This window comes from Engraulis encrasicolus, chromosome 7 (assembly GCF_034702125.1).
Source record: "Engraulis encrasicolus isolate BLACKSEA-1 chromosome 7, IST_EnEncr_1.0, whole genome shotgun sequence".
NCBI lineage: Eukaryota > Metazoa > Chordata > Actinopteri > Clupeiformes > Engraulidae > Engraulis > Engraulis encrasicolus.
In genome coordinates, this window is record NC_085863.1 from 1,947,797 (window position 1) to 1,973,314 (window position 25,518).

Here is a 25,518-nt window from a genome sequence, read left to right on the forward strand (position 1 = left end):
CTACTCTCCTCTCCTCTCTCTTCTTGTATCTTCCTTTCTCTTCACTTCTATTTTCTCTTCTCTTCTCTCCTCTCTCTTCTTGTCTCTTCCTTTCTCTTCACTTCTATTTTCTCTTCTCTCCCCCTCACCTCTCCACACTCCTCCACCTCTCTTCTCTTCCCTTCTCCTCTCTTCTCTTCTCTTCTCTTCTCTTCTCTTCTCTTCTCTTCTCTTCTCTTCTCTTCTCTTCTCTTCTCTTCTCTTCTCTCCCCCTCACCTCTCCACTCTTTTCTCTCCTCTCTTCGCTTCCCTTCTCTCCCCCTCACCTCTCCACTCTTTTCTCTCCTCTCTTCGCTTCCCTTCTTCTCTCTTCACCTGTCAGGAGAAACATGCAGCCCTTCCAGCAGGTTCCAGTGAGAACCTCATGATCCTTTATACAGTAGTTACATCCGGTCAATTTATTTTGCGATATCTGATTCTGATATGCCTGCGCATCCAGGAATTACATAACTTCAGAAAGTTCTAGACATGCCTGACTTCTTCTAGTGCAGTTGGGTCTTTGATCCTATTAGAACTGTCTTTCAGGAATGGTCTATGTGAAGTGAAAGTGCAGTGAAGTGAAAGCCCAACTGGGAAACTCCAAATCCAATTGTGACAAAGCACTCAGCGAAATTGCATTTATTCCTCATCCGCAAGGGGGCAGCCCCCAATGGCACCTGAAAGGGAGCATTGTGGCAGGACGGCACCGTGCTCAGGGTACCTCAGTCATGGAGGAGGATGGGGGAGAGCACTGGTTACGTGTATTTATTCCCCCCACCAACCTGGTGGGTTGGGAGTCGAACCGGCAACCTTTGGGCTTACCCTTCACTGCCCTGTACGTTGACCTGATACTTGATGTGTATGGATGAGAGTCTGAGTGTGAAGTCTACCATTCAGTCAAGCACACAGTAGACATATAGTGGCCACAGCACAGTAGACATATAGTGGCCACAGCACAGTAGACATATAGTGGCCACAGCACAGTAGACATATAGTGGCCACAGCACAGTAGACATATAGTGGCCACAGCACAGTAGACATATAGTGGCCACAGCACAGTAGACATATAGTGGCCACAGCACAGTAGACATATAGTGGCCACAGCACAGTAGACATATAGTGGCCACAGAACACCTTTCAGCACATATAGGCAACCACAGAGCAAAGTTGGTATTGGGATCAGAGGGTTGCAGGTTTGAATCCCACTCTTACCAGTATGGGAAGAATGTGTTCGAATCCCACCCATATGGGAAGAATGTGTGTGGTACACCCTCATCTATGCTGCCATGCAAAACAAGAACGCAGTAACTCAAAATGGTCGAATTTTTTTTTATATCGGAAATGGGTTTTAAACTACCTCATTTGTCTTGTGTCAAAAAATGGTGGTCCAACACCGTCCCGTTTTGGAGAAAACTCATTTTGAAAGTGCAAAAATGACAAAAAAAAGTTACTGCGTGTTGTATTTAAAGGTTATGTCGTACAAAATAAAAACGCAGTAAGTCGGCGAGTTACTGCTGCACATTCCAATGGGACTGGTTTGGGAGTAGACAGTAATACTAGCCAATAACGCAGTAACTCCTGCAGTAACTCCATTTCGTGGCAGTAATACCAGCCAAGAACGCAGTAACTCTGCTTTTTGTGGCAAAAAGACACATAAATGTTGTTTTTTTGTTTTTTTTTGTGTGCATTAAATTTCTATCCTAAACAAGCATTACCAGGAAGTGTCACCACCAATTTATCGACAACACAGTTGTCGCGCCATATGGGAAACTTTGAAGCCTTTTTTCTCAGTTTGCAGTTTTCAGAGTTACTGCGTTCTTAGATTGTAGGGCAGTATGGCTGAGATGCTCTTGAGCAAGACACCCCACACTGCTCCAGGGACTGAACCAATATCCTGTACCAAGGCACCTAACCCCACACTGCTCCAGGGACTGTAACCAATATCCTATACCAGATTCAGATTCAGATTCAGATTACTTTATTAGTCCCATGAAGGGCAATTCAGTTTGCGGTCCCAGTCTCCATCAGTCAATGAATAGATAGTATAAATAAAAAGAGTAGAAAATGAAATACAAAACCTAAAGGAAACAAAAAAAAAACAATAAATAAATAAATAGGAAAACAAAAACATACACATTTTAACACATACATTCAAACACCCTGTCCTGTCAGTGATGAGCAGCCCTCAGTAAATTAAATGGTCAGTAATGAACTCTATCCCTACAACCTTGTTTAATAATCTAATCCAGTGGTTCCCAAACTTTTTCCCCTGCGCACCCCCTTTTACATTTCAATGTGGTTTGCGCACCCCCTAAGCGAATGTTGCACAGTCGCGCATTTTGGGCATTCCTAATTTCCCATAGACCTGATCTTTTTTGCTCAACCATTACAATGGAACTTGTTGGATGACAAGTAGGAGTTATACATAACTCTTCAGATGGATCTTTCCAGCATACAATTCACCAAACAATTAAAAACTATGTTATGGTCATCAATTCTGAATAAAAACACACATCTCAACCATTGCTCAGTTCAATTCGCGCACCCCCTTGTGGTAGGCCGCGCACCCCCAGGGGTGCACGCACCCCAGTTTGGGAAACCCTGATCTAATGGTTGTAGGGATGAAAGATCCAGAGTAACGCTTTGTTTTTGTCCTGACAGAATAATAGCGCCTCCCAGAGGGCATTAATGAAAATTCACCACTTAAAACATGGCCAGGTTGACTAGTGATACTTTTAGCCTTTTGGACCAAGGCACCCACCCCCACACTGCTCCAGGGACTGTAACCAATACCCTGTGCCAAGGCACCTACCCCCACACTACTCCAGGGACTGTAACCAATGTCCTGTACCAAGGCACCTACCCCCACACTGCTCCAGGGACTGTAATCAATACCCTGTACCAAGACACCTATCCCCACACTGCTCCAGGGACTGTAACCAATACCCTGTACCAAGGCACCTAACTGCACACTGTTCCAGGGACTGTAAACAATATCCTGCACCAAGGCACCTAACCCCACACTGCTCCAGGGACTGTAACCAATACCCTAAAATAGCTAAATAGCAAGACACCTAACCCCTGATTGATACACGTTAGCTTTCCCCCCAACGCCAAGTAACATCTGAAAAGTGTTCATAGCAATGCAATAAAAAACTGGTAACACTTAACTTGAGGCAGGTGTCATATGCATGACATAACAATGTCATAATAGTGTCATAATGCAGTCATTCATGTGTCATAAAAATGATGTCAATGTCATGAACGTTTTATGACTTAATCATTAAGTGACATTCGGCTATGACAAAGACAGCCCTGACAATGTCAGCTTTTCATGACCATAAAACATTTATGGCACTGACATCATGTTTATGACTGTTTTGACACTATTATGACACTGTTATGTCATGCGTATGACACCGGCATCAAGTAAAGTGTTACCAAAAAACTAAACTGAGTAAATGAGTATACTATGACCTCTATGACCTCTATGACCTCTGGACCTAACTGAAGCGTCCTCTGTGTGCAAGCGTGTTCTACATTCCATTGGCATGGCTGACGTGGAGATTTATTTGCATACACCCAGAGCCGTCTAAAAAGAGAGTTACGTCACTCCCATCGACCTCTGTTGTCCAACCTTTACACAGCAATGGCGGCTCTCATGGAGATCTCAGAGCGTTTTACATGTAAATCACCATTGACTTTAGTTCCAATTGAAGTAGTTTACTTAGTTCCAGGAGGTGGCCGTAGAACACAGAAAATGTGGTAAAGGAAAATGTAATTCGTTTGTACTGAAAATTTGTTTGGCATGTAATGGTTCTGTGTTAGTCTGCAGCGAACAGAAAGTGGCTGTTAAGAAATATTTTAATCTACGTGAACCACATCACCAACCGACTTGACTTCCATGGTCCCTGGTTGTCACAACTCTCTTATTAGACGGCTCTGCATACACCTATCTACTATACGAAAGCAGGTGGCAGTTATGGGATGAAATCGGCAGTGTCTTTAAAAGTGAAAGTGAAAGCCCATTAGAAAACTCCAACTCCCATTGTCATTGTGACACAGCACTCCACAGCACACAAGTGAACACTGCACACAACGAAATTGCATTTATGCCTCACCCGTGCAAGGGGGCAGCCCTCAGTTGGCGCCCCATGGGGAGCAGTGTGGTGGGACGGTACCATGCTCAGGGTACCTCAGTCATGGAGGAGGATGGGGGAGAGCACTGGTTGATTACTCCCCCCACCAACCTGGCGGGTCGGGAGTCGAACCGGCAACTTCTGGGATGCAAGTCTGACGCCCTAACCGCTCACCCATGACTGCTTAGGGCATTTGGCTGTCCGAGAGTCCAACTCACTGCCATTCTTTAAACGCAACCTCAAGACCCACCCCTTTCCAAACCACATACAGCACCTGGGGCTTTCTGCTGTACCACAGTTACCATAGTCTCCAAACCACATACAGCACCTGGGGCTTTCTGCTGTACCACAGTTACCATAGTCTCCAAACCACATACAGCACCTGAGACTTTACCATAGTCTCTTCCTAATCTGCCGTTGTTTTGTGCAGGGCTTGACATTGGCACCTGCCAACTGGTGAAATACTGGTAAAACTTGGCTGTGGCTGGTAATAATTTCAGAGTCACAAGCCAATTTGGCATGTAGCTTATTCCTTGGCATGTATATCAGAGTATTCTGTTGTGTGAATCAATTGTTTGTATTTAAGATCAATAATTTATTTCCCTGTAGAATGCTATGCACTTGGTCTTTTTGCTTTAGTACCTCATCTTCTGAGGTTAGATGTACAGATGATGTTAGATGTTTGTGGCTAGTAGAAAAGCTGAATGGCTAGTGACTCAGGGAAAACCACTAGCCATTCTGCTCAGTGAGGGAAAAAGTTAGTGTCAGGCCCTGGTTAGTGTCAGGCCCTGGTTTTGTGCTGTTGTTTCTATCTAACTCAGACTGTCCTTGTTGTACTGTGTGTTTGTACTGTCTATGGTGCATGTTTTTCACCTGTAAAGCATCTTTGAGTATCATGAAAAGCGTTACATAAAACCTATGTATTATTATTATTATTATTATTATTCTTATCATTATTATTATTATTATTATTTGCACTGTGAATTTCAACCTTTTCAAAAAATAATAAGGCGAAATGATGTGTCAAAAATGTTGGTCCTTTAATTCTACAAACACTCACACACCTTGCACATATTACTATGTGCCGTGAACACACTGACTCACAAAAGACACAGCGCCCCCTGCCCACCCTAAAAAACATGCATGAAAATACCTGAACAACTCGATGTGTGCAGACTAGGGGTCAACCGATAGGCCTACAGGTTTTTTAATGGCCGATGCGATACCGATTTTTTTTTCATCACCCTTGGCCGATACCCGATTTCCGATACCCGATATTTGGGGCCGATATGGGTTAAAAAAAAGGTTAAAAAATGACAAATATTCCAGGTCTCAAGTTAAAAATATACATTCCTTTAACATTACCAAATTGAGGTAGAACTTGTAACATTTAAACACCCACTCTAACAATCAAGTAATGTCTAACAATCAAGTACAAACCCCAACTCCGGTGAAGTTGGGACGTTTGGTAAACTGAGAATAAAATCAAAATGCTATCACTTTCAAAACATTCAATGCATTCCTCAGATGGAGAATAGTGAAAAGACAACATATCAAGTGTTAAAGCCGAGAAAAAATATTGTTTTAGGGGACATGTGTACTCATTTCTAATTTGATAACTGCAACACGTCTGAAATAAGTTGGGACGGGGATCAGTGAAATGTTATAAACATCCAAAAATGATAAAGGAAGAACATTTCAAAATGAATTGTACTGATGAACAATTTGAGTGTCCAAGTATAAGACAATCACAGAGAGGCTGAGTCACTCAGAATTAAAGATGCAGAGAGAACAATTACCATAGTTATTACATAAAGTTTTGAATTCCCTTGATTTACCGTGATTGAGTGTATATGAGACACATTTTTGTCATTAAAGTCATTGTATAGGGTTCATGACATCATGAAATATATATTGGCTGTGGTCTCACTCTAGCACTCCGAGCATTAGAGGCAGTGAAAACTTGACCATATTAAGGACGCTTCATGTGTGCAAATGATAGAGGGGTTTAACATTCCCCTACTCACCCGAGCTCATTTGAAATAGACCCAGAAGACATGGGAAACTGTCCTTTGCTTACACTGTAAAAAATGCCCGTTGAAATTACGGCAAAAAACTGTCAAATTGCAACAGTCAGTGACCGTAAAATGTAAAACAGTTTGTCTCTGTACTAAATACGGCAAGCTACTATTAAGTCAAAAAGCACTACATGACTTTATTTTTGACAGGTGTCATATGTAGAAAATACTGGACTGTTCACTGAAAAGAAAATATTGGAAAATACTGTTAAGTGAAAATGAAGTAGTCAAGAAACGGTACATGACTTTATTTTTCACTGGTGTCATATGTACACAGCAAATTTGTCAGAGTTAGATTGATCAGACTGGTTAGACTGGTGTTCAGCCAAAATCTGAACACCAAGAGTTGCAGCAAGACTACACGGTGTTATTTGACTCCTCTGGATCGGAGTTGTTGAGCTAAGAGAGCTAGAGAGTAAATGTTTAATTCCCCAGAGAATTATGAAAACCATGCCTCCTCAAATGTCAACTGTTTTGGCAACATGAGCAGCCATTTTTGTTGAGTCCCCTATAAGTGAACCAAACTCAATCCTCTGTAAGTGAACCAAATTGTGAACCAACAGACAAAGAACTCTGTTCTGCTTTTCTTCACATTGTGTATACTACAAAAAGTAGGTGCTCTTTCTGGTCGTGTTAGGCTTTTTGAGTCCTCTTTTTGTCCAATAGATCTCTTGTGATTGCACTTGTTCCAGGTGCAACTTGTCAAACCACTGATAGGCTGGTTGTAACAGGCAGAGTTTGATGTCAACATGCTATTTGATTAGTAGCCATCAATTAACTTAGATTACAACCCTCTGCATGTGTTCAAGTTCATCCTGCGCAAAATTTCCCTTATTGGACTTGGAGGCTTTGCCATCAGAGTTTTCGAGTGAGAGGCAAATTGACAAAGTAAACCTCTATAAAATTCAGAATATCATTATTTACATTCCTCCTACCCAACAGAAAGCAATGGAGGTTATAATGAATTAAATATTAATTACTCCACAGAAAACAGATTGCCTGTCTGCTTGGCTCCAGGTGCCTCCACGTTGTAGATTTGACAACAGTGAAGCTGGCAACTGAATACACTGTGCAACAGTTTGCAGTAATTCACTGTAACTTATATATTTCTCCGGTAACAGCCTACAGTTTATTCTCATTTAATGTGTAAAATATACCTATAGGCTAATTTGAAAAACTCTACCTGGGACAGTAATCCCTTGATTCAGTCTCTTAGAAGTAGCCTAGTCTATTTGGAACTGTCATTCTACCTCATCCAAATCAATCTGTCAATCAATTCCTGACCTCACCTGAGTGCTAAGGGCTGTCATGCAATGATTAACTTACTGCCTACACCTGCGAAATGCCTCATCACTCGGGTCACATGGTTCACTTGAACATGTATTTAAACCGGGGCTGTTGCATTGTGCTGCTCACTGGTTGGTAGCTAGCTAGCTAGCTGGCTGACTGGCTGTAAGGCCGGCCGGCCGACCGACCTGCCCTCACCTGACCTGACCTGGCCGGCCCGGCGAGCAGGTCATGTTGTAAGGGTGGCTGTATGGCTGGCTAACTAGCTTGTTTGTTAGCGTGCTTGCCCCGCTAGCTGTGGCCTTCATTTTACTCAAGGTTATTTTCAGGCCTTTTTCAAAAAAGGAATGCATTTTCATACCCTTCAGTGAGTAGAATCAGTCCAATCAGTTGTCTGATTGTAACTCTATAGGACTCACCTATTATGTGAAATTTATGGGAATTCCACTTAAATGCAACACATATAAACTTTGAATCCTACGCCTGAGCAACACAATTGTGCTGCTGGTTTAGCAATAAATTCTGTGGAATGAATAGAGATTCACCTTAAAAACAAATGCTTTATACTGTAAATTGAACAGTCATACCGTCAAGGCATAAATAATTTCTGTTGTTTTAACAGAAATTGACTGTGAAATAGGCAAATGAATGCTGTGGAATGGTTAGTATTTCACTTAAAAAACAACAGGGTTGCATTGTTAATTATACAGCTGCATACCAAGAGCCTACATGAGTGTCACTGTTATTTAAACAGTAACTCCCCTTTATTGTAACATCTTGAAAATGTTGATTCTACAAGTCTTAATTTACCTTACCGTAAATCCATATACAAGATCTCTGTGTTTTATACGGTGAAAAAATGGCAACCACAGCTGCCAGTTTTTCACCGTAATTTTGACAAGAATTTTTTTACAGTGTACAGAAGTCAGCAGAAGTTGCAGAAGTCAATTCTTTTTGAAAATAATAGAGTCTTGCACATCCTGTGCTACAGTAAAAATTGACCATGCAACTTGTGTTAGTGCTAACTTCAAAAGTCAGCCTCCATGATGGCATGGGGGTGCAGTAGTACATTGGTTAAGCTGTTATAACTCACCTGTAGAATTGAATACAGTACTGAATGAAATAAATGGGTTTTGAACAGCATGAAAAGCCACTTGTGCATTATATTTTGAAGGAAGACCTTCAATTACTGCCACACAGTAAGGTCAAATTGCATTCTCTACTATGTTTTAGCAACTTAACTCCAACATAAGGACCAGCAGGACAAAAAATGGCTGGCTTTTGGTCAAGACCTGTCACACTGTAAGCACTACAGAAAGGAAAACATTGCAAAACATGACAAGGAATACACCTACCATTTAAGCTGTTGAAATCATGTCCAAGATAGGAATCAACACTGTTTTTATATAAAATCATCTCATCGGTTAATGCTATTAACTGTTAAGTTTTGTCCTTTGTTTTGTTTTTAGTCTTACTCGACATGTGCTGCCTTTTATTGTCCCGTCCCAACTCTTTTGAGGCGCGTTGGATTTACAAATTCATGAATATCCCCCAAAACAATCATTTTGGTCAGTTTTGATGGCTGATATGTTTTCTTTGTACCATTCTCCAACTAATGACAGAACCAGACTTTTTGAAAATGGCAGTATTTTTTATTATTCACAATTAACCTTGTGTCCCAACTTATATGGAGTTGGGGTTTGTAATAAAAAAATGAAGTGTCTTGGTGCTTTAAAAAAAAAATAATGACATAAAATAATAAATATTGCGTATTGGCCAAAACCATGCACGTATCGGGCGATACGATACACTTAAAAAATGCAAATATCGGCCTGATACCGATGCCGATACATATATCGGTCTATCCTTAGTGCAGACACTCAGAAATCGAAGGACAATTCATCGTGCTAAAGGTCCTAACCACGATGTGAGCTCATCCTGTGCGTGTGGACTTGTTGCTACCCCTTTCCTGTGCCTCTGCTTTTTCTCAGGACTTTGTCAGTTTATGGCTGCCTGCTTCACATTATGCAGTATTCCATTTCATTATACATTTTAAAACGGTTCTTATCACAAGCCTAAATGTAGGTTCATCCATGTAATGGCTGAAGTGCCCTTGACCATCCCATAATACTACCATTTCATTTCATATTTATTAGAGATGCACCGGATCCTGATTTTTAGGATCCTGCCGGATACCAGATCCACTGCTTAAAGGTACACTGTGCAGGAAATGGTCAAAAAAGGTACTGCAACTATGCTGCTCATTGAAACTGGGCTGCCTTTTGCCAAATATGTTCTAGTATGGTCCAAGTAGAGTCATTTTTGCAGCTAAAAATGGCTATTTTTGGAAATTCAAAATGGCGGACCATGGAGAAGATCCCCCTTTTCATGTATTCATCATGAATACTTAGAATTTGATGGTGGTAGTAAGTATTCATGAAAAAGGTAACTTTAGTGAATGGGCAACATGGAAATAAATAGCTAAAAATCTCACACAGTGTCCCTTTAAGATCCTGCCGGATCCGAAACCGGATACCAGATCCTACAAAAGGGTTGAAACACATAGTCTACTCGCACACGTGGGCCCTTTTTATTAGGCTACGTTGGCTCAAACTAATTTTGGACTCATTGGCTTGCTGCCAAACTGCCTGCAACAGCCGCTTCCAAAGGGCTTTCACTCCATGCAGTGATGGGGGTTGTGAAAGACTGACTGAAAAGCCGAGGCTACGTAAAAACTAGAGATGCACCACATCCTGATTTTTAGGCAACTACCGGATACCGGATCCACTGCTTAAGATCCTGCCGGATCCGGATCCTGTGCATCTCTAGTATTTATCGTCTAGAAGTTGTGTGATCTGACGCAATTGCAGGAAGCGGGAAGTTTGCACTCAGTTATGGTTTGAAATGATTGGACAGCTCTCACCCAATCGCAGACAGTTACTCAACAACAACATAGCGCAGACCAGAGCCATTGGCTCAGACGTTTTCGTCATCGTCACGAGCACTTATGTGCTTGTTGGCTGTTTTCTGATTGGATTCAAAATCCCACCGATCTGCACACTCCACAGAAGAGCCAGACTACCGTAGTGGAGCCAATCCTTTGGCGGAAGTACGTAGGATGGCTCGCGAGGCAAGACCCAATGCCCAACGGTCTTTATTTCAAACACAGAGACAAAGCCCTTAACAGCCAACAGGTGGTGCCAAAACACAAATTTTCTTGGCAAGACTTCAGCCCAGGACTGTACTTTACTCTACCTGCAAGGGGCAAAGCTGAAATTCTTCTTATTTTTCTTCTATCCCTTCAAAATAATAACTCAAAAGGCCAGAGTGGAGGGGGAAGGCTGGGCACCTCACAGAAATACTAAACTGTGATTGGCCACATCGTGGGGAAGTAGCTTACTATGATAAGAGGACTCCCAAGAATCCAGATGCATAACAGCCCAACGCCTCTCTCCTCTCTCCTCTCTCCTCACTCCTCACTCCTCTCTCCTCTCTCCTCACTCCTCTCTCCTCACTCCTCACTCCTCTCTCCTCACTCCTCACTCCTCACTCCTCTCTCCTCTCTCCTCACTCCTCTCCTCCCTCCTCTCTCCTCACTTCTCTCTCCTCTCTCCTCACTCCTCTCTCCTCTCTTCCCTCCTCTCTCCTCTCCTCTCCTCTCCTCTCCACACTCCTCTCTCCTCTCTCCTCTCTCCTCACTCCTCTCTCCTCTCTCCTCACTCCTCTCTCCTCACTCCTCTCTCCTCACTCCTCACTCCTCTCTCCTCTCTCCTCACTCCTCTCTCCTCACTCCTCTCTCCTCACTCCTCTCTCCTCTCTCCTCTCTCCTCACTCCTCACTCCTCTTTATCTTGCTTCATTGCTGTCTCTCCACTTGGTAAGTGTTGTTTTGTGTGAAGCTCGGAAACCTATATCTCACTTTCATTTAGTTATATATATTAGTAATTTATACGAATATCATTGTTTTCTAGGCTAAATAAATGAACATTTGAAAATAAAATCTTTGTGATATACTGTATCATCCACTTGAGAGGTGGGAAATGTGTCTGACTTATGTGATAGGTGGCTTTGAGGACCATGAAAAACGCTAAACAAAACCTATGTTATTATTACCATTATTATTATTATTGCTATTATTATTATTATTGTTGTTGTTGGTGTTGTTTATTGTTATTGTTATTGCTGTTATTATTATTGTTATTGTTATTGTTATTATTATTATTGTTGTTGTTGTTGTTATCATGTTGGGGGCTGCGGTGGTGTTTGGTTAGAGAGTTTGGTTGGGGATCAGAGGGTTGTGTGTTCGATTCCCACTCTAATCTGTAGTGCCATTGAACACCTACACCCTGCTGTAACAAACACCCTGTTAAAGGAGAAGTCCTGTTCATTTGAATACAGCTGTAATAAACACCCTGTTAAAGGAGAAGTCCTGTTCATTTGAATACAGCTGTAATATAAGTAACATAAGCCCTATTTGTTCCAGTGTGAAAGCTATAGTTATTAATTATGAATAATTATACGTAACCTTTAACACTTTTGTAAAAAAAAAAAAAAAAAAGGCCTACTGACTGGTGACGGTATTATTAAGGGTATAGTGTGTGAACAATGCAATGTGACGTGTTGAAATTAGCATACATTCTCCTTGAATAATAGTACGTCGTTTAGGATGAAAACGAAAACAGTGAAGTGTAATGTGATGTGTTGTGCTTTGGAGGATGCCGCTCATTATCAACAGACATCAGGTCACATGTGAAGTGAAAGTGAAAGACCCACCGGGAAACTCCAGTTGCTATTGTGACATAAAAATTAACTGGTGTGTGTGTGGGGTGGGTGGGGGGATGGGTGTATGTGTGTGTGTGGTGGTGGGGTGTGTGTGGTGGTGGTGGTGGGGTGTGTGTGTGTGTGGGGTGGGTGGGTGGTTGGGGGTGCCAACCATGAGCCCTATTTGTTCCAGTGTGAAAGCTATAGTTATTAATTATGTATACTACTCCCTTATAAAGTGGATGTATGTGTACACCTACTGTGTATACTACTCCCTTATAAAGTGGATGTATGTGTATGTCACTGTATAGGACTCCCTTATAAGGTGGATGTATGTGTTTGTCACTGTGTGTAGTACTCCCTTATAAGGTGGATGTGTGTGTTTGTCACTGTATAGGTCTCCCCTTATAAGGTGGATGTGTGTGTTTGTCACTGTATAGGACTCCCCTATGAGGTGGATGTAGTATGTCACTGTATAGGACTCCCTTATAAAGTGGATGTAGAGTATGTCACTGTATACTACTCCCCGGGGTCAGCCCAATGTTCCCATGGCCCATTGGTCCCACGGCCCATTGGTCCCACGTTGCTAAGACTTTTACGTTTTTTTTTCAAAATTAGGCCCAATGGTCCCACAGCCCATTGGTCCCACATCACTAAGATTTTTAAATTTAATTTTAGGTCCGTTGGTCCCACAGTCCATTGGTCCCACATCACAAACAGTTCAATGGGCTGTGGGACCAAGGGACCCACTAGTTTGACGCCCTCTCTGTACTTTTCAATATTCTGTACTAATCAAACATTTCAAACAAGCGATTTAAGGTTAGTGTTAGGTTTAGGGTTAAGGTTAGGGTTAGGGTTAGGTTTAGGGTCGTATGACGTAAGCGGTAAGTACCGAAAGGGCGTCGAACTAGTGAGTCCCGTGGGACCAATGGGCCTAAAAATTCAAATAAAAAAGCAATGTGGGACCAATGGGCTGTGGGAACAATGGACTGTGGGACCAATGGGCTGTGGGACCAATGGGCCTAAATAATGAAAAAAAGTCTTAGTGACGTGGGACCAATGGGCTGTGGGACCAGTGGGCCGTGGGACCAATGGGGCGTGGGAACATAGGTACGCTCCCCTACTCCCTTATAAGGTGGATGTAGTACCTGTATGTCACTGTATAGGACTCCCCTATGAGGTGGATGTAGTATGTCACTGTATATACTACTCCCCTATAAGGTGGATGTATGTGTTTGTCACTGTGTGTAGTACTCCCTTATAAAGTGGATGTATGTGTATGTCACTGTATAGGACTCCCTTATAAAGTGGATGTAGAGTATGTCACTGTATATACTACTCCCTTATAAGGTGGATGTGTGTGTTTGTCTTGTTTCTCTAGACTGCTCCCCTCCTGCTGTGCACCATTCATATTCAATTTCTCCCTTGGGGATTAATAAAGTCTCTCTCTCTCTCTCTCTCTCTCTCTCTCTCTCTCTCTCTCTCTCTCTCTCTCTCTCTCTCTCTCTCTCTCTCTCTCTCTCTCTCTCTCTCTCTCCAGACTGCTCCCCTCCTGCTGTGCACGATGGCTCTTGGTGTGTGTGTGCGTAGGTGTGTGTGTGCATGGCTGCTGGTTGTCATGGCACCAACACATTCCCTCACCTCCAGCATGGCTCTATCAAAGTAATTCTTCATCTTTATTGTACACGTGATGTATTTCCTCATACACAATATGCTTTATATACCGTATAAATATCATATAGCAGTCTTCAATTCATCACCAGACTTGATTGTACTACATGTGAAAGTACAGGGTCTTTGCTCAGAGTACCAACTGCTAAATAATATATGGTTGTCCAACTGTGAAGAATAACAAGCATAACAGACAGTAGGCCTACTTAAAGGGACACTGTGTGCGATTTTTAGTTGATTATTTCCAGAATTCATGCTGCCCATTCACTAATGTTACCTTTTTCATTAATACTTACCACCAGCATCAAATTCTAAGTATTCATTATGACTGGAAAAATTGCACTTTTCATACATGAGAAAGGGAATCTTCTCCATGGTCCGCCATTTTGAATTTCCAAAAATAGTAATTTTTATCTGCAAAAATGACTGTACTTGGACCATACTAGAAAATATTTGTTTATTACTTAGTAAACTTTCATGTAAAGATCAAATTCCTGTTTTTTTGGAGCTGGAAGCCCACAATGTAAGAATAAACAATCTAATTATTGGGGTAGTTTAAAATATGGGCCATGAATCTATAATCTATCTAAGTTCAACATTATTGATGGGACTATGGAAATAAATTCACTTTGTCATGATACTCTAATTTTATTAGTCGGGGAGGAACGGTAGCCTACCATGCACCCCCCCCACAACAAAACGCCACATGACTTTTTTTAATCTTCAAGATGTCCTGAATAAGAATTTGAGTGGTAACAGTCATATAACTCACTCCCACTATGATTTTTCACATCATATTGTATATGACCCCATGCATTCTAGTCCTATGTAGTGGTACACTGCCAAGGCCTCTAGAGCCATGATGCAGTTGGTTATAATAGCTTATGATATACCATATGAAAGCTTGGAGTCTGTAGTATACATATATTATACTGTATTTGGTGTACCTTTTGCATAGCAACAGTTGCTAGGCAAAGCATCTTCCTTAGCAACCAGCATCAGTGATACGGTTCCTCTGCGATTACATTGTGTTGTGATGTCTGGATCTGGATGGCTTTTCCCAAGTGCCACATGACTTCTTTGAACCTCCAAGATGTCCCTAATAAGAATTTGAGTGGTAACAGTAATACATTCCTACTGTACATCATATTGTACATGACCCCAGTATGCTCTAGGCAATACGTTTTAGTCCTATGTAGTTGTAAACTGTCAAGGCCTTAACAGCCATTTTGCAGTTGGTTATCATAGCTTGCCATATCTGTAAGCTTGAAGTGTGTAGTTTATGAATATTATATCATATTTTTGGTGTACCATTTGGAAAAATATACTTGGTTCAGTTATATGATGTGTGAGAGTATTTTTCATTTTTCTGATCCTTTAAATGACTCGTCCATACAACCATACACATATATAAAGACCTTACAGGCAAATACATTAACAATTTGTAAAAGTATAATAATAGTTTCATTACTAACTACTGGAAATATTGACAATATAGCGAGCAGTACTGTATGTGTCACTGTCACATCTGTGCAAGTTGGAGCACAACACCACAATAGAAGGAAACAAGTTGAATCATAAACAAAGTTTTTTGAACATTTGGGGAAAGGTTTAGTCCAAGGCAGACAGTTCATTCACTGCTACTGTCACTGTCTGTGCTTGACCAATCACTTTCAACTTCACTCTCACTGTTATCATCATAGTGGACTTCACCACAGATGTCCTCCAACCTCTGTGGCTGACTCTCACCTTCATACCACAGGGGCTGTATACCACTTTATGCCATTAACCACCCATGTCCTTGACCCACGGATGGAATTACAGGATTGTTGATATTGGCTCTTTTCCACAGGGCAACCTGAAAATGAACCCTATGGACATGCTGCGTGAGGCTTTTTCTGCATGGTGGTAGCAAAGCCATGTCCACATTTCCAGGAATAGACTTTCCGTGTTTGGTGCAAAGTTTGTTAATGATGTTCAATCGCATGTCATCAACCTTTTCAGCTTTCTTTTCGCCATACAAGGCCCATGTGGATTTTTCACAATCATCATTAAGGGCTTCTGTCACTGTCCAGGTTTCACCAAGTTTGGCAAGGTTGGTAACAAACTGGGGGGCTTTGAACATCTTCGTTAGAGGAAGAAGTTTACCTTTGCCCCGGAATGCACTTGTCGCATCATTCCCAGTGAAGCCATGGAGACCAAGTACAGCTGTGCACTTTTCTTGGCCAAGTTCTGCTGCAGTTTGTGTGCCATTGATCAGTCTGGACTTTCTCTGTATCTTGGTGTCAAGTAGGATGGTGATGCCCATGGTTCCAGCAAAGTGCAGCAAAATGAAGAATAGATCAGAGTCAGGACTCTTGATCCGTACGTTGGTATAATGCTCATTTGCAGCATATTGGCTGTAAAGGACAACCCTGGTGTCGGTCTCTTCCTGTGATGACCTGAGTAATGGAATTTCAGTCTTTCTTGTTGTCAAACCGTCCCCTGATGTAAGGTATGCACATTCTTCACAGATAAAAATGACTTTGCGGCCTTGCAGTTTTGAAGCGTACTTATCACCACTCCATTGCCACTCCATTGCTTTAATATAACCCATGTTACTCCTCTATTTATTGAGTTGCACTGGTTACCGATCGCCGCCCGGATCAAGCACAAGGCATTGACCCTTGCCTACAAAACCATCACAGGAACGGCCCCAGCTTATCTGAAGGACCTACTAACGCCTTATGTTACTGGAAGAGATCTGCGCTCATCCAGCACAAGCCGTTTGGCTCTGCCATCCAGTCGCTCTAGGTACTCCCAGTCAAGATTGTTCTCCGTTGTGGTACCCAAGTGGTGGAACAGTCTCCCAGAGGCAGCAAGACTAAGCACCTCTCTTGCAGCCTTCAAGAAACAACTAAAGACATTCCTCTTTCGAGAGAATCTACTAGACTAATGATTGAACTGGCCTTGCCCCAGGGCAGAATCCTGACATGATGTTTAGTTTAGTTTAGTTTGTGAGTGTGTGTTTGTGTGTGTCTGTTCTCGTTATTTCCTCTTTATTAAAAAAAAAAACTAAAAAAAACTAACCCCTCTTTGTAATTGCACTTGTTGTTCTGTATATCTCCTGTGCACTTTGTATTTGCTTGTGATGTTGGCTTGATTATGTCCTCTTCTGAAAGTCGCTTTGGTTATAAAGCGTCTGCCAAATGCAATGTAATGTAATGTAATAAACTCTAAGTCATTGCAACTGCAAGTCAACTGTAAGTCATTCAAAGAATTGAAAAAAAAAACAGAGCTCTCACACATCATATAACTGAGCCAAGTATATTTTTCCAAATATCATAGGTACACCAAAAATATGATATAATATTCATAAACTACACACTCCAAACTTACATATGGTATATGGCAAGCTATGATAACCAACTGCAAAATGGCTCTTAAGACCTTGACAGTTTATAACGACATAGGACTAAAACGTATAGCCTAGAGCATATTGGGGTCATGTACAATATGATGTACAGTGGGAATGTATTACTGTTACCACTCAAATTCTTATTAAGGACATCTTGGAGGTTCAAAGAAGTCATGTGGCACTTGGGAAAAGCCATCTAGATCCAGACATCACAACACAATGTAATCGCAGAGGAACCGTATCACTGATGCTGGTTGCTAAGGAAGATGCTTTGCCTAGCAACTGTTGCTATGCAAAAGGTACACCAAATACAGTATATTATATGTATACTACAGACTCCAAGCTTTCATATGGTATATCATAAGCTATTATAACCAACTGCATCATGGCTCTAGAGGCCTTGGCAGTGTACCACTACATAGGACTAGAATGCATGGGGTCATATACAATATGATGTGAAAAATCATAGTGGGAGTGAGTTATATGACTGTTACCACTCAAATTCTTATTCAGGACATCTTGAAGATTAAAAAAAGTCATGTGGCGTTTTGTTGTGGGGGGGGTGCATGGTAGGCTACCGTTCCTCCCCGTCTATTAGGCCAGCACCTGTATTAGTGGTCATTGGCCATTAGTGTTTAACTGACCGTTAATGAATTACAATAGAACATAAAACACTGATTTACCAGTATGGAACATTATCTATGTCATGAAATAAAAGCCAATGAAATAAAAGTAAAAAAATAATTGTATTTACAGTTTTTTTTGTTGTTGGTTTTTTTTCTCTCAGCACCCAGCAGACGTTTATGAACGCTGTCATTCCTTCCCTGAAAACTGGACTGACGTCGCTAAATGACCTGGCTGCCAAAGTCATCGAAGCCAAAGTCCCACACATCCTCAGATCTGGAGCCAAGTATGCGGACATCCGAACGTCAATAGTGGAAACACAGAAGCACTTTGGGCAGTCAGAAAGAGCGGCAAGCAGTGGACTTAATTCGATAAACGCTGAATATGAGGTGCTTACTGTTAGAAAGGGGGAGCTGGAGAGCGAAATTGCTGCCAAAGAAGTTGAGAGAAATAACATAGGAATGCAAAAGCAACAGGCCACACAGAGTTTAAGATCAGCTGAGCAGTCTCTCCAGGCGTCAAAGAGGGAATACGCTCATGCCCTGTGGAGGCTCCGCACTGCAGAGCGGAAGATGGGAGACGGGTGGACAGCAGGTGGGTTGTTCATCCTCCAGTTTCTTGAAAGGATTGCTGCTAACTGAACGTTAGCTACTGTGTTATTTGCAATGCAATTACCTACTGGCAACCAACTATGTTTCCAGATAAATGGCTATTTATGTCGTTTTCGAAAAATGCACCCAATGATCTGTGCTTGTGCTACACACACAGATCTCTGCTAAATGGTGAAAGTAGTTTTGCTAAGTATTTGTCTTTTCTGTAGGAGGGGTCTCGATCTCTTCAGCCCTTGAGGATTACGGCAACGCACGCTACATGGCAAACAAAGCAGAAGATGAAATGAAGACATCTGATGATGCAGTAAAGCACTACTCCAATCAGATCTCTCAGTACACTACACGTTATATAGACCTAGATTCTAACATTCGTCTGCTGGATTTGGAAATGTTGCGGTTTGACTTTGCAATCGTAAAAATCGGATTCCAGCAAGATGCTGCAGCTCAGATCCAGAGTAAGTTGAGCGAAGCCACCAGTGTTCTGGGCGACCTGGCGAGAGCCAGCGATGCTGCTGAAATAGAAACCCGCACGTACATAGCTGTGGGAGCACTGATCCACACAGTTCAGGATATTTTTGAACTGTCTGAGAGGTACGGACTGGAGTTTGAGAATCAGGGGGTGGAAAGTCTTATTGGGAGCCTGCAGAAGTATGAGGACGAATTATAAGAGCTTTCAGATATCTGTCTAGTAGAGTAGGCCTAGAGTAGAGTATTTTTGAATTAATCTAGAGGGAAATTAAAGCTCACACAAATACACAAATACAAAACATACACAAATACCTAATGCACATTACACATTATTGCACATTGCAGTTAAGTCGTCCTAGTTCCGTCACTCCTTTGGTTCAAATATTCATCATATTTCATTTGCCTAAGTAGGGACATGGCAGGCAACATCATTGTAGCTTTTGATTTTTTCTTTTTGCATGTCATCATCTCAACACTGTGAGGGCAAAAAGACTCCTGGAATCATTGATGAGTACTGTTTTGTCTTATTTCATTATTACACTTTTACTGACAAACAACAAAAGAGAAACAAAAATGTAACCCAAGGAACGGGGATGGTTTTACTGGGGGAGAGGTATCAAAAGTAAAAGTGAAAGTAAAAAAAAGACACACAGCTTCCCTCCAACATACAGTAGGTAACTTATCTGAGTAACAATAGACCTGTGTACATGTCTTACAATCAGCTGGCTCTGCACTGGTTGAATTGAATTTGTGTGGTGGGTTCTTGTTGGGTTTGTCAGTAACATTCTCTATCTCATTATATGTACAATTGAGTAAATGATGTAACAGCAATATCAACTTTACTTACACCATGAATTTACTTGTGACACCTCTGCAGTAGAGGCAAGGGTAGCCTTGGGCCCCTCTTACTTCCTCGAACTGCAGAGTAGCAATTGGGATTGGAAATAGGTATTCCTGGTTATTTTTTTGGCCTACATGAAATGGAGTGTCTTTGTCTTAGATGTGTAATTTCTCACCTGCCTTGTGTGTCTTTTGCCTGGTGAAACAGAAGACAAATTTCCACAGTCATCCATTCATGCAACAGAAGCATGCAGCACTCGGATGTCCTCTATGGGCTGTTTTGTCATGTCATGTCTAATGTCTGAGAGAATGACTGGAGCCACGCCAAAGACAATTTTCTGTTTCGTGTGTAGCAGACAATAAAGTTTTATCTAATCCAATCAGACAAACTGCTTCTACTCTGTTACACTTTTTCACTTTCAAACAAAAAGGGAAACCAAAGTGTTGTCCAGGGGAGGCCGCTATTTTCAAAGCCAAGCCAGTGATGGGCACACGCTTCAGTGGTGTTCATTTCAGTTTCATTTTGAGCATTGCCTCTTCATTGTTGCCCAAGGAGAGAAACTATTTGCAAATCCAAGCCAGTGGCTCAGATGGGTGTTACTTTCAGTTTCACTTTGAATGAATGTCTCCCTGGCACATGATAGTCATGGGTAAGCGGTTAGGGCATCAGACTTGAAGCCCAAAGGTCTCTGGTTCATCTCCCGACCCACCAGTGCTCTCCCCCATACCAAGATGTTTAAGGGCTGAAAGGAGCACACACGACACAGCACAACACAACAAAACACAACACGTGTCTCTGGAACAGTAGAATGTGGGGCTCTGTCTTCTTCCCTCCTGCAGTGGCATTGTCTGGTAACAGCGCCCTCTGGTGGACTCAGTAGGTAAATACTACCAGAGACGGTGGACAGGGAATCTAGAAAATTCTTTTTCTTTTTTGTGTGCTTTTATGAGGGACTGTTTTTTTAATTATTTATTTTTACTTTTTATTTATTGTGTGTTTGCCTTTATATGTCTGTGAGGTATTGTAGGTACTATTCTGTAGTGTAATGTACAGTATGTCTAACTGTCTTTAGTCATACCTAAAGTCTATGTCTGTGTCTGCATGGGAAAGTAAGAAACGTAATTTCAATTCTTTGTATGACCAGTTCATGTAAAGAATTGACAATAAAACCAATTTTCTATACTGCTAAAGTGTCTTCTGCTGTGAGTGCTTCTGTGTAGTAGAGCACATATAAGTATCTAGGGGTATATCTGGATAACAAACTAGACTGGTCTGCCAATACAGATGCAGTATACAAAAAAGGACAGAGTCGGCTATACTTCCTGAGGAAACTACGATCATTCAATGTGTGCAACACACTCCTCACTATGTTCTATCAGTCTGCGGTTGCCAGTGTACTTTTTTATGCAGTGGTATGCTGGGGTGGAAGCTTAAGGAAAAGAGATGTTGCGCGGCTTGACAGACTGGTGAGGAAAGCGGGCTCTGTTGTGGGAGAGGAGCTGGAGAACTTCACTTCATTGTCAGAAAGAAGATCTTTGAGCAAACTGCTCACCATCTTGGACAATAAGGCGCACCCACTCTACAACACAATCATCCAACAAAAGAGTGTGTTCAGCTGGAGGCTGAGAGCACTGAAATTCAGGACTGACAGACTGGGGAAATCATTTGTCCCTAGAGCCATGCAACTGTATAATTTGTCCATTAAGGACAAAGAGAAACTCCTGGACTTTTCTGCATGACCACCTTATTTATTTTTATCTACTTTTTTTACTTTTTTATTTTCATATTCTTTTTATTCTTTTTATTTTTATTTTTACTTCTCTTTTTAATCTACAGAGCAAACTGGACAAAGAATTTCCCCTTGGGGATAAATAAAGTTTAATCTAATCTAATCTAATCTAATCTAATCTACAGACACTGAGGTCAGGCCTTTCTGCAGCTTATATGGATTCCCTTTGGCATGTGGCTATATTTTATGACTTACTCTCATAAATGCCTTTCACATATCTAATTGTTTTCGTCGTAGGCTTTTTTCAAGACTTGATCACTCATTAAGGCCGGATCAAGAAGTTGTCCTGGGTGGGCTAAGCTCACCCAATACTTTCTGTAGCCCTCCCAAAGTCCATACTTATGTATTATCTGCTTCTATAACCCACCATCACATGAGCTGAGAGCAGAACACTGAGCAGACTGGACTCTATTATGGACAATCAGCATCACCCCCTTAACGCCACCTTCACTAACCAACTGAGTCTGTTCAGTCACAGACTCCGTGCTTTCACCTGCAGGACAGATAGGCTAAGGAGGTCCTTTGTCCCTTGGGCCATTCAACTGTTTAACAGTATACAGAAGGACACTAAGAAGGACATCATTATTGGGGATTGGACTGCCTGAGATGCCAGAGCTGGCCCACCCAATACTTTCTGTAGCCCTCCCAAAGTCCATACTTATGTATTATCTGCTTCTATAACCCACCATCACATATACTTATGTATGCCAGGGTTAGGTTGTCTTTCTTGCCTTTTCCTCTCTCTACGTAGCCTACAAGGCGATTTGAGTAATTGCAGTTATGACACTTCTTAATCTTTATCTTACTACTTTGTGTTACTAGGAGTGAAAAACAACCTGTATCAGAGCTTGGTTAGAAATATTTCCAAAGTCTCGTACCAGTAAGGTTTGTAGCGGTTTGCCTTGGGTTACAGCATGTTAAGCATTAGATAGCAACATCGTATTTATGTTGCCGTTGTACACAAAAATGATCAATCATGTCATCCCCACAGCCTATTTTTAATACTCTCGCCAGATTGTGGGGGTTCGCTAATTGCATGTTTGGACACCTTATTTGAGAGGGGTCCCTATTCATTTTCGCTCGCCAGTGGGATGTCCTTAAATGATAACAAGAAATACTACAGTCTACGACATGCTTCCGGGTGACTTGTGAGCTCTATAGGAGACAGACATATTATCTTCAAAGGAGAAAAAGACACTGGAGCAGCACAGATGTAATTATTTTCTTCTTTTACTTAAATGGGAGCTTGCGTAAATTCTACCAGGGAGACTCGAATTTCTCGGCTGTCAAACTTACTAGGCTAACCATCCAATCTCCCTTTTGACAGATCATACATGCGTCATCATTGCCCAGGATCGTCAACAAATCACAACGCGAGATTGGGGATTTCCCCGTTACGCATCACTCAGGCATCGTTCCCTCTCAGCCAATGGATCGCATTCACGTTTGTTTAAAAATCAGTCACTCATTCTGATCTCTGCTTTCCAGTTAAGCCGACTTTGAAGCCACCACCACCCCTCCGTCCACCGTCACCAGTGGTTCCCGTCTGTTAGGGGGCAGGCTACGCCCGCCTCCATCTCCGCTGGAGGATATGCCGTCCTACCCTGGAGTTCAACGCGAAGACGGGAACCTTCGCCAAACAGATTCATGCATTTTATATCAAGTGTAAATTGTTCGCCAAACGGATTCATGCATTTTTGTATCATGTCTATTGTTCAATAAATGTTAATAACGTTCATTTGCCTCTCGAGTCTTCATGGTAGAATTAAGTGCACAAAATAGGACTAATGTTTCTATGGATGTATCTTCATCAGAGTCCCTATCTGTGCTAGACTGGTGTCTTTTCTCCATTTAATGTTTATATTGTTTATTTGGTCAGAGGGCCCCGAACATTTCAAGAGGGCCCCAAGTTGGATAAGCATGGGAAGCCATGCACTACAGATTTCATATTGAAAAAGGCCCCTTGGAACAGTTTGGCAGCGAGCAGATATTTTCTTGTCCGATCTGTCTCGTTAAAGGTACACTGTGCAGGAAATAGTCTATGGCCTATCGTCAAATTTGATATTTTCATGAAAGTTTACTAAGTAATGAACTAATATTTTCTAGTGTGCCCCAAGTACAGTCATTTATGCAGCTAAAAATGGCTATTTCTGTAAATTAAAAATGGGGGACCATGGAGAAGATCCCCTTTTTCATGTATGGAAAGTACATTTTTTCCGGTCATAGTGAATACTTAGAATGTGATGGAGGTGGTACATATTCATGAAAAGGTAACATTAGTGAATGGGTAGCATGAATTCTGGAAATAAACTACTAAAAATCTCACACAGTGCACCATTAACAGCAAATGTGACACGGCTGACACAGCAAATGTGACACGGCTGACACAGCAACTCCTTAATCACTTCATCCATTGACAGAATACTCCACAGAAACATTCCTCTTGCCATGAAAAAAAACATTTTATTTAAAAGGTGGTCACAATACAACGCAGGTGATACAACTTGAAAATGTATCAGAATTGTAAAAGCCTAAAGTAATCCAATGGTAAAATGCTTAAAGATGCACTGTGTAATGTTATAGTTGCTTCTTTTCAGAATTCATGCTGCCCCTTCACAATTGTTATCTTTTTGACAAATACCTACAGACACCATCAAATGCTAAGTATACATTATGAGATTGTACTTTTCACACATGAAAAGATGGATTTTCTCCATATCCGCAAATGTGAACTTCCAGAAATAGACATTTTTAGTGGCAAATTTTACTGCACTTTGGTCACAATAGTGATACATTTATTATTTAGTTAATAGTCATGGAAATGTCAAATGGGCCGCAGAGTTTCAATGAGTAGTCTGGTCACAATCTTACACAGTGCACCTTTAAGAAATAAAAATCGTAACAATATAAATGAGACAATTAAAAATAGAAATGTGGTAAAAACAAGTCCGACAGACGGACAACACAAACAACTTTTTTTGCCCAAATGCCCCCCACGTGCATGAATCTAAACATTGACAAATAATGAATAAATAAAGCCATTGGGGTGAATCATGCGCTTTATGGTTCAAAGGCAGATTTTAACGTCAAGGCACAAAGCCGTCAGCTTCCTTCTAAGAGGCAGAATGTTTGAAGACTTGCTGGGAATATTCACACATTCGGGAGACTCATGCATACAGGGAATATTCTGTGTTTCTGTGCCCGAGTGCAGTGCATGCGCTTGTATCAGAATGCAATCAGCTGCGTAGCGTAGCCTAGCCAGTTAGTCTAGCCGGATTGCTAACTCTAGACATTTTCACTGGCACGCATTAGCTCAAGTAAACTCAACTCTGCCGCCTTGTTGACACAACAGGGAATCACAATTCAGAAATTCGTCATGGACGGGTGGGCCAACGGATGGACCAACGGGACAGACAAAGCCTCTTATAGAGATGCGTGGGACGCATCTAAGAATGTACATATTCTGTATGTGTGTGGAGATGCTCAGTTATCTAGCTTATTATGGGAGTCAAGTGTGTTAGACATTTGTATTTTTGTAGCTTCAATACTTCATTGTCCATGTCTGCAGCCATCAGCAGTATTCTCCACTTGATGCCTGGCAGGGGAGTCTATTAACTACACTACCCATGATGCCCTGCAGGGGAGTCTATTAACTACATTACCCATGGTGCACCTCTCCATGTCTGCAGTCATCACCAGTATTCTCCACATGGTATCCAGTCTCAACATGCAGATGTTACATAGTGCACCTTTAATACAGGTCTTGTTCCCCAGGCTCAACATGCAGATGTTCTGCTACTGTTATGAAGAGTAATGCAGGTCTTGCGCACTGGTG

The 25,518-nt window shown here is 41.6% G+C and overlaps 1 protein-coding gene across 1 annotated transcript; it reads left to right on the forward strand.

Annotated features, from left to right (window-relative positions):
- Positions 1-13,887: 13,887 nt before the first annotated feature.
- Positions 13,888-19,252, forward strand: LOC134453286 (uncharacterized). The gene is made up of 3 exons (XM_063204162.1): positions 13,888-13,944; positions 18,138-18,568; positions 18,795-19,252. Exons 1-3 carry the CDS (start codon positions 13,901-13,903, stop codon positions 19,250-19,252), a joined length of 933 nt encoding a protein of 310 aa, XP_063060232.1. The 5' UTR covers positions 13,888-13,900.
- The last annotated feature ends 6,266 nt before the right edge of the window (positions 19,253-25,518 follow it).